Below are 19,120 nucleotides of genomic sequence, written 5' to 3'. Positions count from 1 at the left end.
GATAAAGTTGACTTTGTGCAGAACCTCTTCAAAATAGACCTGTATGGAAGGTCTCTTCGCCACCAGGGAACAGCTGTCACCTGCATAGCTGCTCCCCGGTGGCAAAGAGACCCTAATGGCTGCCCATATTCACTTGGTGCGGGGCCAGGTCTTCTATTTTAAGTGCCTCATGCACAAAAATCCCGCACCCACCGGAAGTAGTGCTATACCAGTGGGTGCCAGCAGTCACGCTCCCAGGCTGCCCACACCTGAGAGCCAGCAAAAAAAATAAAAAATAAAATAAAATACATATATATATATATATATATATACACACACACACATAATATAAACAAACTAAAAAAAAAACCACAAATAATCAAAATGTATATAACCAAATCTTAATTAGTAATCATTAGATTATTCCAGTGTCTTCTCCATTGAAAAACAGTTACACAGAACTCTTGCAGTACTTAAAATTTATCCTGATTAGCAATAAGATCACTTTCACAGCCTCTAACTAAATTACCAATCTTCACTTTTAGCCTTTCTCTAAGTTGAACATACAAACTACAATCATATAATAAATGACTCCAAGTCTCAGGTTGACCACAAGTGCATAAAGGAGAGCTGATTAGACCAAAGTAATGTAGTTTAAAATTCAATGACCCATGGCCAGTTAAAATAAACGATGTTACCATAGAAGGAAAAAACCATTTGTTGTTACTATCATAAGTAAATTTAACTGTTGGAATAAACAATCTAGTCACCTCCCCAGTTACACTAAGATCCCATCTCTGTTGCCACATACCAATCAACTGTGTTAGAACATTTTTCTTAGCTTTAGCAATCTCTATAGTGACATCAGATGTAATATTCATGAAAGAAACCACTATGCCTTTTTTTAAGTAATAACAAAGGGCCCGATACACAATGTACAAGTCTAGAGGCAAATGCCTGGCCAAAACCTGTATAGCATTCGTTGAGACTGTTCTGCACAAATTAGAAGTAACATAAAGCATTGAGCGCTGAATCAATAACAATTTCTGTTTAAATTTAACGTTAGTAACTCTGAAGTACCACGCTGATGCTCTGTACGCAACTATGGGTAAGAAGACTGCCTTGTAGTATAAATTTAAAACTTTACTTTTCAACCCCCAATCTGACCTAGTTAAACGAATTATTGCTGCACTAAATTTTTTTAACTTTTTTGTGTAAGTAATTTAAATGTGGGAAAAACGATAATCTATCATTAATTCTTATACCTAGATATTTCACCTCAGATACTAGGGGAATCTGCCTCCCCTTAATTAAAGCTTTTGGTGGTTGCGCATAATTTAGTTTCCCCTTAAGAAGCATCATAACAGTTTTAGTTGTAGATATCAATAGTTTATGCAGATCAGCCCATGACACTAGACTTTCTAATACCTGGGCCACTCTTATTTCAAACACAGCCCTGGATTTACCAGTAACACATAAAACCAAATCATCTGCATAAGCAATCTTATGCAGATTTTCAACTGATTGTTCTAGCCATAAATTACGTACTAAGTTCCAAAAAAGTGGGCCCGATACAGACCCCTGAGGACACCCTCTCGAAAGATTCCTATTAAACTGTAGATGCTTAGCTTTCAGTATAATTTTCCTACAATACAAATAACTCTGTATCGTCCTATACAATAAGTCTGGACATTGCATACCCCTTAATGCAGACAGAATACTCTCATGCCACACCATGTCAAAAGCTCCAGTAAAACCTATAAAGATGGCTAACACATACTTATCCTCTGCCTGGTTGGTGAAATTCATGAGATCATTAATGGCATCCTCCGTAGAATGCCCTCTCTTGAAACCATACTGATAAGGCAGGGTCAAACCATTTTTATCCATGACTTGGTTCAATCTTAAAAATAACAATCTTTCAAAAACTCTGCCAAGATTGGCCAATAAAGAAATTGGTCTATACCCTCTTGGGTCATTTGGTTTTTTACCCAGCTTAACTAACAGCTTGATCAAACCAACTTTCCAGATCCCAGGAAAGGTACCTTGAAGTAAGCATTTATTATATAAGTTTAACAAGATGTTAGGATAAAGCTCAATCACTTTAAGAACAGCGATATTCTCTACTAAATCGATCCCCCGAGCTTTGGAAATGTTAATTTTCTTAGAAACGGCTCTCAATTCCTCTAAAGTAAATAAGCTGATATCAACAGACCCAAGGTATGTTACATTTGAGTCCTTGATACCTTCTTGCTCTGTTGTCTCCCCCCTTCTTCCTCATGAGGAAACAACTCCAATGTTATTGCCTGCACTGTTGTAATCCAATCAGTTGTTTCCACACCATTGACGATTACGGTATTCATTATCCCTCCAGGTCTTACTTTATTCATACTTAGTTTATAAATTAATCCCCAATGATCTGTATTGCCCACACTAGTAACTAGATTTCTCCAAGCCTTTAATTTACTCTCATAAATAGCCCTATAATAAATTTTCTTTTTATTCCTATAACATGCGTGATAAAATTGAGCCTCATTCAGCCCCCACCACCTATACCTCTGATATGCCTTCCTACATAAAAATACTCCTTTCCTTAACCTGGATAATTCTGTATTCCACCAATTAACAACTCACCTCTTAACTCGTCTTCTTGAGGCACAACTGAGGGCTCTAAGCAATGAAGACTGAATGAAAGCAGCATACTCACAAGCATTTAAAAAATTCAAATTAACCATATTGTCTCCTGAAAAATCTAAAGCCACTGACCGTGCAAAACTAGACCAGTTAATCTTCTTATAAGTAAATCTAGTTAATTCAAAATTATCAAAATCTAAAGTAGTATTTAAATCAGCCAAATTAATATGAAAAACCAAAGATCTATGATCACTATTCATATAGTCCGTTTTCACAAGCCAATGACAGATTCGTCTGGATACCCCCTGAGTAACTAAAGTCAAATCAATGTTCGACCTACCATGAACATTATTAAAAGTATAAGGCTGACCTGATATATTGACACACACACACACATTATTCATTAAAATAAAGTCCTCCATTAAGCGACCTCTCTTATCAGTCATGCCACTAAACCATTAGACTTTGGATTGGAATCCAATGCAATAATTAAATGACTACAACCAATTTCACTGAAAACAGTTTCCATATAATGGATAGAATTAACAATTTCGTAACTTGGAGGACAATAAAGAGATATTAAATTAAAAGACAACCTAGGAGTACTAATGTTCACACATGTTGAGTTCTGACTACACAGCCCAGAGAGGACAGTTACCTGCAATAACTTATTCAAGACCACAATTGCTGTTTTAGGTTTCACATCAACTACACTTATAACTCTGGCATCAGCAGGAAAACCAACAATTTTATGTCCATGTGCAAAGGAACCAACATACTGCTCCTGCATACACAAAATGTCAACACTTTCTTGCACGGCCACCATTCTAATTTCATCAGTAACCGCACGACATCTTTGGGCGTTGAGTTGAACCAACTTAAGCACACTACCTTCATCTTTATGTTGAAAACTACCATTCACATTAAAAGTACTACAGTTATCCATCATAGGTACGCGTACTGGCGAACTCCAGAGCCTTTTTATACTCAGGACAACTACTACTCCTGAATGAGTGATCATAAGCTCTACCTCTGCGCTTGCAGTTCACACAACATGGATCTTTATTTTTATTTGGGCAATCAACAAAAAGATGGCCACCCTGAGCACAATGACCACACGACACAGTCTTGTGTGTGTGTGTGCAGTGTTGTATAGAATGGCCATACCCCAAACACTTAAAACATTTAGTCACAACTGTAAAACGCCTGAATTTGTGTGACATATATCCAAAATACAACCTGTCATTACACATCAAATTTTGCAACATATGAGGAGCTACCCCAATCACTCAATTATTAAACCTTGCCTTGGAACTGTTACTAAATCTAAAAACAATGCCCTCTCTGACCTCTTGCTCCTCATATCCATAATCTTGAAGGTTTTTCTTATATAAATCCCTAATAATATCCTCCTGAGTTAATTCCTTAAGTACATCATACACTAAGATGGTAGGGTCCTGTAACTTTACTTTATCCAGATTAATACCCTTTTGAAAAAATACCTCTGCCTTACTGAGTTTATCCAAATCCTTATCATTATCTGTTTCAACTAAGACTCCTTTATTTCGTATAGCTCTTAGATTTCTAATTTTTATTTCTTGAAACTTTTCCTTTAATGTGTTAACAATAACCTCTTTAACTTCCTGACTTGACTTATACTATTCTGAGGACTCCTCAGCCCTGAAAATAACCTTATTATTTAATCTTGCCACTTTGTTCAGCTTCCTGTTATTATCCACCATACAAATATCATTTAATATTACCTGTTCACCTAATTGAGGCTGGCTGAATCCAGCCCTAACCTTGTCCGCATAAGTCCCCTTTTGTTCTGCAACATTAGATAGAAAAGGCTGCCCTCTTACAATGTTATCTAATAAACTGGCATGCACCTCCATCTCCTCTACCCTTGTTTTAAGACGTTCATTGTCAATGACTAATGCTGTTGATATAGTCTCCATGTCTATCCATACGTCAAGTAAGAAATTAGTTGCAGCTTTAGTCACGATTATTTTCACTAGTCATGTAGTCAATAACTTTTTTCTTCAACTTTGTTATAAGCTCAAAAATAGTAGACACATCAGGGTACCTCTGCCTTTGATCCTGTATGTTAGCAACAATTATTTCACTCTCACGAACATTTGTGCCTGTACGTCTTCTCCCCGATTCCGAATAAAAACTATCTACATCAGAAACCATATTATCAGGCTGAATATCTGGAAAATCAGTTATCTTACCATTTGACAAATCATTTGTGAAATCTTAACATCTTCTTCTAACTGCACCCCCCTGTTCAACCATGCAGCCAACTTTAACTACGTTTTCCACACCACCTACCTGGATATGAGAATCAGCATTACCAGACGTCCCAGCTTTAGTATTCACACTAACAGTACTCATTGCACCACTACCTCCACTACTTAAAACACTACTTGCTTTAATATTTTTAACTTTAGACGATTTCTCAGAAGCTTTCTTCACAGAATCAGTATTGTACAACGTGGGAACTCTGGAAGGAAGTGGGTGGAAAGCTCCAATCTTCTCTTCCCTCTCCCCTCCTTTACCAAGCTTCTTACTATGAATTCTGCCTTCCATTAACTATAATAGTCGGTTCAAAGCAACCGACTATTATTAACTGAGACGCAACAATATTATTAACTGAAGATTAGTTAACTACGCCAAAAACTATAGCGTCAATAAATAAATATATCAAGAATTAATGTTACAACACAAGAAAACAGTAGCAATCGAGCTAGCAACCCGACCAGTCTGCAGTCGCGGAGAACTTTTGCCACACACCCATTAAGCACAGTGGCTTCATGCTTGATCACAGCAACAGCATCTCTAACTGCCAATATTTTCTTACTGTTTACATTAGACATTTACATATCTAGTTGCCATCCAGTCATTCAAGTATGTGGGTTTTTCAAATTTTGTTTCTTTTAAATTTTGCTCACCAACAGTGAAGATGATACCCAAATGGGGGTATAAAATCATAATCATGTGAAAAATACAGGGTGTCCGAAAAGTCTGGAACCAATGGTAAAAATGTTTTTATTTACAGGTGAAAAATGACATTAACACTGGATGAAAGGGTGGAGATAGTCCTTCTTAGTGGTCGTCAGGGATGGACCCTGATAACCCCTCTGATGGACATTGTAAGTGAGAGTAAGCATATGTAGTGTAAATCCCGTTAGTTCCAGACTTTTTGAACACCCTGTATATTTCCACATTAAAAAAAAAAAAACACTTTTCAGAATTCAGAAACTGTTACACCTATTCAGTTCCACCACCTTCTAGACTAGTTTCAGATTTTGTAAGTCCAAATTGGAACTCAGTTTCTATTTTTGTACCTATTATCAGTTGATGTAGAATTACTTGAAAGCACAAGTAAGAGGTGCAGCACCACTTAGATTTCAAGGCTGTTCTTACATAAATGGGCACATTATTTGAAACATACTTGAAAATTTTTTTTTCCCAAGTATCAACAAAATCGAAAATATGAACATTAATTGCAAAAAATGAATGTTAAACATTCATAAATACCGCATTTCAAACCACGTGCGTAGCTATACAATACAGTGTACTCAGCTTTACGATATTAATCCATTCCAGCGACACCATCGTATCATTAAAATATCGTAATGTGAACCCAATAACACATTGTTTTTTTGGTAATTTGTTTCAAGCCGACTGGGCTAGCCAGGTGGGTAAAGTGCCTTCCTGGCAACCCAAAGGTCGCGGGTTCGAATCCCGCCTCGAGCTTGGATCACAGTAAAATGCAAAAACCATGGGAGGTGCATTATGGTCACAGAAGCTGATGCGCCAACAACTAACAAAAAAAAAAAAAAAAAAAATCGTTTCAAGATCTCGAATGTTGAATTTTCGCTATATAACTAAGCTATTTATCTCTCTAAAATGTCATTTTTAAGGTCACGCTCGTGACCTTAAGGCCATATAAAAGGTCGCGAGCATAGTTTGTAAATTGTATTAGTTACCAATTCAAATCATTAAAATGCACTACATTTTCGTCGTTATCATATGTTCTGTTATAAGAATCAATTTTAAACACCTTGGTGATATTTTTCTAAAGCACATTTCTGGAGGTCACGACCATAAAACAATAAAAACAATTTGCACTTTCCGGTTTATTGGGCTTTTCTATTACTGCAAGCAATTATAAACGGGTAGTAAACTCGATCTTCTTGCATTTGTGAAAATACCTATAGCTGGAATTTGATTTTTTAAGTTATTATGGTGAAATGTATTTCCCCTTTACTGAAATCTTCAATCATATAAAAAACATAAATAAATTTTCAGAATCTTCTCTTCGTTCCTTATTTTTTAAGCTTCGTAAACTTGTTACTCTACGTGAATCGTGTTAGTTGCAATTTGTGTGTGCCGTTAAAAAATGCTTATGCATGCAATTGTGAAATTTATAATTAAAAGAGATTATCTTGGAAAAAAATGAAATGCCTCTTGAAACATTTCTGAAGACGACTCCTTGTGCAACAAACCAACGATTGCTGAGCCAATAATGAGTGATCAACGAGTGTGCATTTAGTCGATGATGATGATGAAGAATAAACATTCTTTAATATTTGTAAGTCGTAAATAATTTCTCTATTATTATAATTTGCTTGATTTTACAGGCTGTTTTCATTTCTTTGGATAAATCAATCATTGTTTAAACATTAACTAATTAGCTAACTAACTTCATTGTTGAGAATGCACCCCTATTTTTAACCTTATGTCTATGTGAAATAAATTCCCGCTTTGAGTTTTCGCTTTACGAGCACGTGCTAGGAACGAATTAACTCGTAAAGTTGAGAATTACCTGTACTCTTGAAAAGGTTAGTATCTCTAAGTTTGCTGATAATACAGATAAAGAATGCAAAGATAGGAAGGGTAATTAATAACATTAGTTAGGTTATACTGCTTTATCAAAACCTAGATAAATTTTTTGGATGGGCTGAGAAATGCAGGCAAGGAATTTGCAAGCTCCTACATCACAGTAGCAGTAATCCTAGAGAAATATATTACTTGAGTAACACTAAATTCAGGGTAGTTGATAATGGAAAGGACTTTGAAGTAATTATTCATTCTGCTATGAAGTATTCTGAACAGTTTGGGCAGTTGGTTTTTTTGTATAAAATAGGGTTCACCAGTGCAGGTTTGGTGAAACATATTTTATGAAAATGTTAACCTTTTGGAGAGGGTATACAGTAGAGTGACACGGTTGGTCAAGAGCAATAACTTAAATATCCCAAAATTTTCCTTTAGTCAACAAATGACAGGCTATGGAAGAAACTCCCACCTGGTTTTGTGGACATCGGACATTTATCTAAATTTTAAAAGGAGGTATTGGACAAATACTTGAAAGGAATGAGTTGGTTATTCAGTTTTTTTGGTTTTTTTTGTTCAATGCTACATAAGTAAACATTTTAAAACATGTCAAAGAGTATATAATATTAACAATTTTGCCTTCCTTTTTTTCATTTTAGTGAGGAATCAACATTGCTAAGGAATGTGGAGACATTGCATACAGAAGACTATGAAAAATATTTGGAGTCTCTTCTCTCTACAGCAATTCCACTAAGTTTAGATTCTCCATCACTGATGCATTGTGCAGAAGGGAGGGAGAAAGAAAATGGTTTTGGAAGAAAAGGAATTGCTGAACTTGTTCCATTTTTGCAATCAAATCTTACAGGGTAAATATCTTTCCCCTTCATTTGTTTAACTTAAAACTTTAGCATTTTTTTTTTTTTTTTGTTGCTCTTTTTATTTTTATGTTAATAACACTTCAGTGAGTTATATCCTACATTTGACAGAGTGTGGGGAAAGATGTCTCTAGGATTTTTTTGTTAGTGTTACCATCCCCTGCATCAGATACTTGATTTGCCCCATTTGTAAAAATGAATAAATCAGCTATAACTTCTCCCATATGATTATGCTACATTATTACAGGTTGGTCCATAAGTAAGGAAACTATTTTAAATAATTTATGATGTAAATATGTGTAAGTTATTTGAAAAATAATTTATAACCTTTTATTTTTTTATTGTTTGAGAATAATTTGGACATTAGAAAAATACCACAAACCTTACGATGAAGTAGAGGACTGAAATTGTAAAGTGGCATGCAAAATATGAAAATGTTGCAGAAGTTGCATGCCAGTTAAAGAAGTTTTTTGGGCATAAACAACCCACAATTAAGACCATAAAGCAAACTGTGAAGAAGTTTGAACTTTAAATGCTCCTGGCTTAACAGTCAGAACTGGAATTTGAACGGGTGTTCTCAAACATTTCTTTCTTTGAGAGAACTGTGACAGGAGAAAGCTATGTGAGACTGCTAATGCTAATAGGGGAAATCATTCCATTAATACAGACCAAAATCAGTTTCCAGTATTGCTTTTTATGCAGGACACTTCACCAGCTCGCTATTCAAAAATTGTTCATGAATCCTTAGATGAAAAGTTCCCAGGTCAATGAATTAAATCATGGTTCTATTCCATTCCATTTATTTGTACACACAATTATTACGTATATATATATATATATATATACAATACTTACATGAAGATATATATACAATTTTATAGACATTAACATTCTCGTTACACATATATAAGACATTATATTATATTTGACCTCCTGATGCATTGCGTACGTGTATTCCAGAGTCAAGGAATACACGTATCAAAAGCCCATCTCCACCTAGTTCATCTGTTTTGGCTTAGAACCTCAACAAATCTAGCCTAAAAACGTCAGGGTACTTTACCATCACCAATATAAGACAGCTGTCTTATATTGGTGATGGTAAAATACCCTGCACACGTTTTTGACAGCTGTCTTATATTGGTGATGGCCCGGGTTTATGTTATGTATTTGTGCCGAATGCACGAGTTCCGCACCCACCGGATATAGTGCAATACCATTGGGTGTCAACAAGTGAATTACTAGTGGAGAACTTCCACAAATTATCCTCACTACCATCGAGAAACAGTAATTATTATATCATTAAACAGATATATACAATACTTTTTTAAATATGCTCAGAGTCTCTGAATTCCTGAGAACCAAGAAAACAATATACAGTAATACCCCGAAGTTACGCGATAGGTGGGTCCGACGAAAATCGCGTAAGTCGAATTCGCGTAAGTCGGGGTACAACTTTGCATATAAATACATATAAATTTTGCTTAATTGGGACCAAGGACTAACAAAAACACTAGTTTAGAAGAAAAATATTAATAAAATTGCAGTTCTTTATACATATTAATACAAAATATGTATTAAAAAAACAAATGACTTACGTAAAAAAGTTATTTCGATGTCGATGGCTTCATAAAATCTAACAAATTCGTCTGACGACACAGCGCGTTCTTTTTTTCATGCAGAATTTCTTCGTAGCAAGCTAATAATTTTTTTATTTCTTGCTTTGTAGCTATAACGCGTTCTTCGTTGGAGTCTATGTTTTCTAAAATTTTTAAGCCCTTTACAATTGACCCCTTTTCAATTTTCAACCTGTCAAGTTTGCAATTGTCATGTGCTTTTCGCCGCTGCTTCATTTAGGCCTGTAGCACGTGCAATATCACATGGTCTTTCATTTCGCTCAAAGCGTTTCACAATTTCATATTTTTTCTCTATCGACAGAGGTGGACTGGCCATAAGCCTTACCGGGGAAACCCCGGTGGGCCAGTGTGATTTTGGCCATAAACCATAGTATGAGGCCACTATAAATTTTCCCGGGTAAGAATTTTTGACCCAGTCCGCCTCTGTTTATCGATAATTGCTTTTCTTTTTCTCTCTGAATCTGCAGTGTCTTCACCAGGACGCTTCCTTTTCACACCTTTTAATTAAGTATTTTACTCAATTTTAGGGAATAAAGCACAATTACAAAACGAGGAGGCACGCTTGATACGCATAAACAAAGCTGCGCGCATGTAGCAACTGAATAAACAACACCATAAAGGCAGAGATACACTATTAACACCTCACATTTCTAGGGGTTACTACCATAAAACAATGAAAATCCAGTTGCGTTTCTGCTAGTGAAATCTGTTATAAACTGGTAGTAAACTCGATCTAATTGCATTTGCGATTATACCGATCTGGAATTGTGTTGGTTTTTACGTTATTATGGTTTAATGTGTTTCCCCTTCACTGATATAAAAAACATAAAAGCAGCAAAGTTGAATTTTGTTCATCTTTCGCTCTCATTCTCCGTCGTCGCACCGTATATCGATAACATATGAAAAACGACCTTGAAGATAGTGGGCGGCAGCGTTGCCAAACGAAAAAAATCAAGAACCGCGTAACTCCGAGTTCGCGTAAGTCGGGGTATTACTGTATAGCATACAATGGACAATTAACAACACTCTAGTCTGTCCACTGGAACTTTCACCTGTCGACAAGCACAATGAGATAGCTACTAAATGATTCTCATAAACCTTGTGTTTCACAGAAACCAATCTTTATAATAACAATAGACAAAAATCAATGCATTAGTTAACATAAATCAACACAATAACAATCCATATAAGTCAACACAATAACAATTAACTTAAATCTTCTGTTTACACATAAACCTTTTGTCTTTTGGTCATTTGTGAAGTCAGTTCCCAGAAGAAGCTGAAGTTCTTAACTGAGTCCTCAATATGAAAACTGTTCTTGAGAAGGTTTGCAGAGCAGTAAAGTTATCATGGTCTTCAACTAAGATATTTACATTGTTCTCCAATAAGTTGTTCTCCAGCAACTCCACATCCTTCCTAAAATGAGGCCTCCAGACCTGTATGCAGTACTTAAGTTATTGCCTGACCATTGTCTTATACAATGGTCAGGAACTGCAGACATTAAATCCGCTCTAAGTTGCGAGTACAATGGACAGTTCAGAAGTACATGAATCCACATTTCATATTCCCCACATGTGCATTATGGATCAGGCTCTCAAGCAGCAGTAATGAATGGCAAGAAATGAATACACAGCCCTGATTAAACAAAGGACAAAGCCCTCCTGTGAGCACCTAGTCTCTACAGTTGGAAATTCTGCTCCATGGGGAGTGGTCTACAGAGTGATCACAAACAAACTCCCCAGGGGAGAAGTCATCCCAGCCACCAAGACACCACAAGGCACATGTACAAAGACATGGTCCGAATCTATAAATAACATCCTTGACACCATGTTCCTTCAACACACGCCACCAAACACCTCAGAGCAAATACTACTATGTGAGGAAAACAGCACATACACCACAGCCCAAGTGGAAGACTGCTTCGCCAAGGAAGAACTGGACACCGCTGCAGCAAAAATAAAAAACAAGAAATCTCCAGGAGAAGATATGCTGGAGCCTGAGATCGCAAAGAAGGCTGGTGAAACCATCCCAAATGAGAACTTAAACCTCTTCAACCATTGCCTTGAAGCAGGCCATTTCCCAGCAGTATGGAGATCTGCAAAATTAAGGTTTATTCTCAAGGATCTGACAAAACTCCAAGACCTTCTGGAGTCATACCAGCCCTTTACTCTGAAAACCAATACGGCTTTAGGAGGGGATGCTCCATGGTCTTAGAGAATATTGTCAAATCAGCTACCACTACCAATCATAAATACTTCCTTGTCATTTCAGTTGATTTTGCTGGGGTGTTTGACTCCCTCTGGTGGCCAAGCATCCTCGGCAGACTCTGGAAGGCAAAACTACCAGCTAATTTTTACAATTGTATAAAAACTTATCTCACAAACAGAACAGTAACTGTCAGTGCTCTGTACGGCTCAGTCTATAGAGGATGCCCACAAGGCTCAGTACCTGGCCCACTTCTCTGGAACATGGTGCTCAACTGCTTTCTAAACCTCTACCTTGGTGATGTGAGCTCACAGGCCTATGCAGATGACCTGATCCTGAGACTGGTGGATCTTATCTTCTTCATCATTCAAAGTCTTATTTTTATCCAATATTGTTTTATCAAGTTTAATTTTGTCTTTTTACCCTTTTGTAACAGTTTTAGGGGTCTTTGATTTCCTTTTACCTTTATGCTTTACTGGTGTCTGAAAAGATTCTTTGTTAGGAGACACCTGTTTTGTTGCAAAATCAACAGAAGAAGATGAATATGCTTCACATTCCTGAGACCAAGTAATATCTCAGTCTTCTTCTGACATTATGTTAATTAGACAAGTAATTTAGACAACATCAACCAATTAATTTCAACAGTTTAACAATATATGTCTATATAGACACTTTACCCTACCCAGGATGAAATCTGCATAAGAGTTGAAGAATTCACCAAGGTTGGTTTACGGGTCTCAGCCCCTAACGGACAGGGGGCACCACAAAATTATTAACAAAATGAGTAATTTCAAGTAGATTTTTTTCCTCCAAAGTAAGATGCTCAACTCCAAAATTAAGAGAGTTATTAGCCACTTTAAGTTTCTTTAAAAGTAGCCCAAAACTGTCCCATAGGTTAACATGGGACATTTTCAAAATGTAAATATAGATTAAGATTGATATATTCATAGTATATAGTGACATATAAATATGTAATAGCTTCTCCCTTAAGGGGACTACCCCAAAGCCAGTAAATTTCCAAGGCAATAAGATAACAAGTCTCCATGTTGCGTAATGTTATTGTGATGGGAATTTTCACAAAGGAAAATTCTCTATGTTAGGTCTGTTGAGGCTATGGTCTATATATGTCACTATTAGAGTTCGAAGACAATTTCCAAACACAGATATCTTGTGTGTCTCTTCAATACCTGCAATAAAATTTTATCCTATGACTCACCGAAGTTACCTCTATCCATGTCATATATTTTATAAATGTAACTACTCTTTAAACCACACTTATACATAAAGAAAAAAGAGCACTATTCCATAAACATTTAACACAACCATCACTACAGGGTTCTATTGAGTGGTTACTGCACTCCTCAGATTTATCTCCCACTTCACCTATTCATTCTCTCCAATAGTTTTTCATCTATTCTGCAACTGTTCTTCCTCAACTTGAATTTATGCTCCCTCATGTGCATAATCTAGGCAAGAGGAAGAATCTCATCAGCATTGAGCTTGCTCAAACCATTCAAAGCCTTAAACACTTCAATCAGATCACCTTGCAGTTGCCTAGCCTCCAGATGCTGCAGTTTGCAAATGGAAACCTTTCTTGGTAAGAGCACCCCTTTGTTCCCCTTTCCAGTCTTGTTCCCTTATCTGTACTCATTCCAGCAACTCCACATCCTTCCTAAAATGAGGCCTCCAGACCTGTATGCAGTACTTAAGTTATGGCCTGACCATTGTCTTATACAATGGCATAATCATCTCCTTATCCCTACTAGCAAAATTGCTGTATATCATTGGCAAAACCCCATGTGCTGTCCTGTCAGCCTGTTTACATTTCTCAGAGAACTGATGTGCCTTCATAAATATCGTTGATAAATACAGAAAACAAAAATATCATTAAATGACAAAGAGCAATGCCCATCGATTACCACTCTCTGTTTTCTCTCACTCAGCCATCCCTTTATCCATAGCAGCAACTTTCTCTTAATGGCACACTGCTCCAATTTGTAGAACAGTCTTTTATATGCAACAGTGTCAAAAGCTTTCCTGAAATCCCAGTATATGATATACTGGGATTCAGGCCCAGCATTGGGATATATGATATCCCAATGCTGTGTCTGAAGTATAATTGTGTGGCCTTGTCTAGATGATCCTGAATTACTTCTTTTACCAGTGATTCCCTGGAATACAATTTAAATAAATAAATAATAAATTTTCTGTTTATGCTCCAGGACAACCACACAGTCAGGAGTTCACAAGGTTGAGAGAATACAATAAACAACATTGTATTCAGCAGTCTTGGGCTTGAACCGTGGTTGCTCAAGGTGCATGTACTTATGCACCCGCACACCTGACCACTCGGCTACAGCGGCCAAGAGGTCTGTAATTACTTGGTACCCTTTGATTCCCCAAGTGCACAGGATAAATGGGTTAGATTTCTGAAAAGGATTTGAACTGCTATTCACAGTTTATAGTAATGCTAATTCTTTTATGGGGGCAGGCTGTGTAATCAAATCTGAAATTCCTACCAGTGTCTGGCTTTTCCTTCTTGAGTATTGCTCAAGCATCGAAACAGTAGATAACTTAAGATGTGTGGAATGGAAAAATACTTATCTAATTTGATAAAATTTGGTATGTTTTGTTAAATTTTTCTAAAGGTGTCAAATAGAAAATTTCAGGATAATCCATTCACTGTGAGTGAAGTTGCTAGATGAGTAATAAATAAAGTTAATAGGAATTTTACATCCATATGAATGCATCTAAAAAAGGGATAAGGATAATGTGGGAAGCATATGTGATAGATAAGGACCCTACAGTTTGAGAATTTTAGTATTTAATTTCTTGAATGAACTAAGAAGTACATCAGACGGTGCATAGGCCTTAAAAAGATATTTAACATTTTATGTAATATTGCTAAATGTTAAGTGGCTGTAATCTGTTAAACATTTATAAAATTACTGAAGAACATAACTTGATATTTCAAATGTTATCATTCTTATGCTTTGTTTAAATATATTAGAGAATGGCATGATATAAGTTGGATAAATGTAAAGAATTAATGCGATTTGATCCAGTATGGATTTTAAAGAGCTTAAACATTTAAAAGTCCAGTTCATGTAATGCTCTATCTTTCAACTTATAGTGCATCTTGCTTATTGAATGACTGAAGTAGTTGGAACTGTGACAAAATTCACTGCAAAGGTGAAATATTTCCTTATCCTTCTAAGTGATACTACAAAGTTTAAGTGATTTTTAGAAAGTATAATAGTTATTGTGGAAAAATTCAATATTACTTATACAGTAATGTTTTATTCTTACAAATCATTTGGTTACTTATGAAAAGAAAACAATCATAACATGCCTTACTAATTATTTATTTAAATTATTGCAGCAATTCCTACCATTTTTTTTGTTTTGCAAACCCCCTTTCAAAGCAGAATTTCTATTGTGAAACACCCTAGGCAAATTAATGTTCTCTAAAGTTGATTCAGATTATATTAAGTGCTTAAAATAACTACATTTTCTTTCTGAAAAATTGCTTGTTTCATTTCTAAAGTTTAGAACATTAATATCTAATAATAAAACAGTAAATACCAATACATAACAATGGTTTTTTTTTTTTTAGGAATTAAAAATAGATATATTATGGAAAAAAATATATTTATTTTGCAGATTTATAATATTACATATAAACTGTAAACTAATCTATATATAATGAAAGGAGTTAGAATAATTACAAAGAATGCATAACATAATATTAGTAGTTAAAAACCAGATAAATAATAAACTTAATGATGCTTCTGGACTTGTTTAATTGAATGAAGTATTGTGCAGTTGTAGTGTAGTGTAGTGTTCAACAGAAGATAAACAGTCTTAAATCTGGTACTGCATCGATTTTGTTGTGGTATTTAGATTTTAAGGAGGTAAAAGTTGAAAACACTGTCTCGCACATAGATATAGTGGAAAATGGCAAGAGGATTTTACAAGGTTTGTCGCTAAGTGATGATTATTAATTTTTTAGTCCAAATTTGATAACATTTTTATTCTTGAGTAATCTTTGCAGTTTAAAATTGGTTGAAATATCAGAAAGATTTCCTTTTTCGTCCATAGTTAAGTCATTAGCCAATGATGTGTATTCGTTCAATGGATTAAGAATCCAATTTAATTTATTAGAAATTTGAAGAAAATATTCCCTAAAAGTTACTTCTAAAAATTTGAGATTATTTTTGATATCTTTCTTGATAGTTTGATCCAAAGTTAGTTCATTTTCTGTAAAACAAAACTTATATAATGTGCTAAAGCACATAGTATTTGTCTCAGTTGTGTTCTAAAATTTTAATTTCTTTATCATGCTGTCAACCTTGTCTTCAACATTGAACCTTTGATCCCTGTAATGATAGATTGTGTTTGATCCCTGTAATGATAGATTAAGTTTGTTTATTTTTGAAATGATATATGCTAAATATACTAACCTTTGTATCCGTGTGTTATCTGTTGTACACCAAGGTGAAATGGATGATCGGTGAAGAAAACTACTAACTGTGGTCTCACAGTTAGTAGTTTTCTTCCTAATGTCTGTGTTTGCTAAAAGTGTAACATGCTTACTGCTCATTTCTTTACATAAAGTAGTATATAGTAGGGAGTTAGTTGGTCTTGATTTTATAAATTTAACTATTTTGACAGCATCATCTAATACACTTTTCAGTTGTTTTGGCATTTGTATCGATGCCTATGTATGTCGCAATGTGTTCATAATATATTTGCATTAATATTTTTTATGTTAGTAGCTAAGCCTACAAATTTTCCTGTCATCGATTTTGCCCTGTCTGTGGAAATCCCGCAACAAAAGGACCAATTTATTTGTTTTTCTTCAAAATACAAATTAAATTTAAAATATCTTCTCTAGTGGTGCGTTCCTTTAAAGGCAACAAAATAGCATATTTTCCTCCACTTCACCATCATTCAGTTATCTTATAAATGCAGTTAAAATTGCCAAGATTAAGAATGTCAGTGTTCTTATCTAACTGCAAATCAGTTATTGTAGAAAGAGCTCGAAAAGTGCAACTGCACTTTTTCCAAGCTCTTTCTACAATAACTGATTCAACATCATGTATTCGGCCAGACACTGTTATTAGCAAAGGGTATCACCTCCAACTTCTTAACTGAATCTTCTCCAAATATACACTTGACAGTTGCTTTTGCACATGGCAAAATCAATTCTTCTGAAATAATATGAGCTTTCCCAGCTTTGCAATTTGGTAATTAACTAAATATGAAGCTTCAATCGCTTTTTTGCTTTCTTGATTGAGAGAAATATATAAATCAGTATTATGTGTTTTTAATTCTTGCAATTTCCATTTAAAAAAATTAATAGGCTTATCAACATAGTTTTTGTATTTTGATTGTAAATGTCAGGATAAAAGAGAAGGTTTCAAGCTGTATCCACACCCATATGCATGGGTGTGGATACTCATCTCCAAGAAATGAAAAACCAAATTTAATGTATTCTTCATTATATTTCTTCTTTTTAATGTTCATCTTTATACCAATATCTTGAACATTTTATGCATTATTTTAGAATTTTGATCAGTTGTGAATGCATTTTACTAATTTCTTGGTCACCTTGAGTTGAATTTGTGGAAAGATTTTGTTGCTTCTCATTAACATGTTTTTCAGCATCTTTTTGCCTTATGTGTTTCCAGTTTTCAACCGATGATCCATTATGGCTGTTATAATTTAAAAATATTTATATTATAATAAAATTTACTTCTATAAAACTTTTATATACAGTGGATTCCGGTTATTTGGGCTACCGGTTAATCGGGGCAGCCGTTTATTTGGGGCAAATATTAAAAAACAGAACCCAATTGAGAAAATAGCCAGGGTTTTACTTCGCTTAATTGGGACAACATGCCATTTAATCGGAGCAGGAGACCGCAGCACTGGAGATCACCCTACGATTGTCTCCAACCGTACCACATGGTTCGGTCCGATTTCTGGAGGTCCCAACCATAAAACAATAAAAACAATTAGCAGTCACCTGTTTATTGGACTTTTCTGTTAGCGCAATCTATCATAAATGAATAGTAAACTCGATCTTATTGAATTTGCGATAATACCGACAGCTGAAATTCTGTGGGTTATTATGGTAAAATGTGTTTACACTTCCATGAAATCTTCAATCATATAAAAAAATTAATTTTCATAATCTTCTCTTTATTCCTAATTTTAAAGATTCGTAACTAGTTATTCTGTTCTCACTTGTGCGTATCGTGTGACTTGCAATTTGTGTGTGTCGTGTTCTTTGTTATTGATTGCTTATCTTTTTACTGTTTTGAATTTTAACCCCCACCCACAAATGTCAGTGAACACAAATGTCAACTAATTAGTTTGCACATATTACAGTACGTATTAATTCTGATTTTCACATCATTTAATTGGTAAGGTAATAAAGGATAAATTTGTGCTTAATATATCTTTACTTTTATAGCCTGTGGATAATATTCCTCCTATTTTTGCTAATTAGAATCGCTGTTTAATAGAACTAAAATTCAATTCACAAACGTGATCACAATGAACAGCGCTTACTACACATCGTACAGTGAACGGTACTTTACTTAGGTGACTCCATCGTAACGTGATTTGATTGTATATTGAACCAATTGTAAAGCAGGGGTCCATTGTATTTTTAACATTTTTTTACGTGAAACTTCGGATAATTGGGGCAGCCGCTTAATCGGGCCAAAATGCACTAGTCCCGATGTGTCCCAATTAACCAGAATCGACTGTATTTATTTATTTTATATTTTACTGAACTCACTGACTTACATCTGATTTCTTATTACGCAGTTTATCATTGACATAAATCATTTTAAAAAAGCAGGGAAAATCCATATTATCAATAAAGTAAGCATTATAAAATTTTGCAGGGTTATGTAAATAGTTTTTGCACACAGTGTC

The 19,120-nt window shown here is 35.1% G+C and overlaps 1 protein-coding gene across 1 annotated transcript in view; it reads left to right on the top strand.

Moving 5' to 3' along the window:
• LOC150086821 (protein O-linked-mannose beta-1,2-N-acetylglucosaminyltransferase 1-like) overlaps positions 1-19,120 on the top strand; it is a 392,325-nt gene that overhangs the window by 191,330 nt on the left and 181,875 nt on the right. The window contains exon 19 of the mRNA XM_090371595.1: positions 8,115-8,321. Coding sequence (XP_090227721.1) covers positions 8,115-8,321 — 207 coding nt within the window. The remainder of the gene's footprint in view (positions 1-8,114; positions 8,322-19,120) is intronic.

The sequence above is a fragment of the Mastigoproctus giganteus genome, chromosome 4, assembly GCF_048544385.1.
Source record: "Mastigoproctus giganteus isolate SK-2022 chromosome 4, ASM4854438v1, whole genome shotgun sequence".
NCBI classification, from domain to species: domain Eukaryota; kingdom Metazoa; phylum Arthropoda; class Arachnida; order Uropygi; family Thelyphonidae; genus Mastigoproctus; species Mastigoproctus giganteus.
The sequence above is the reverse complement of the archived record's forward strand: the minus strand, read 5'-3'. Positions and strand labels throughout refer to the sequence as shown.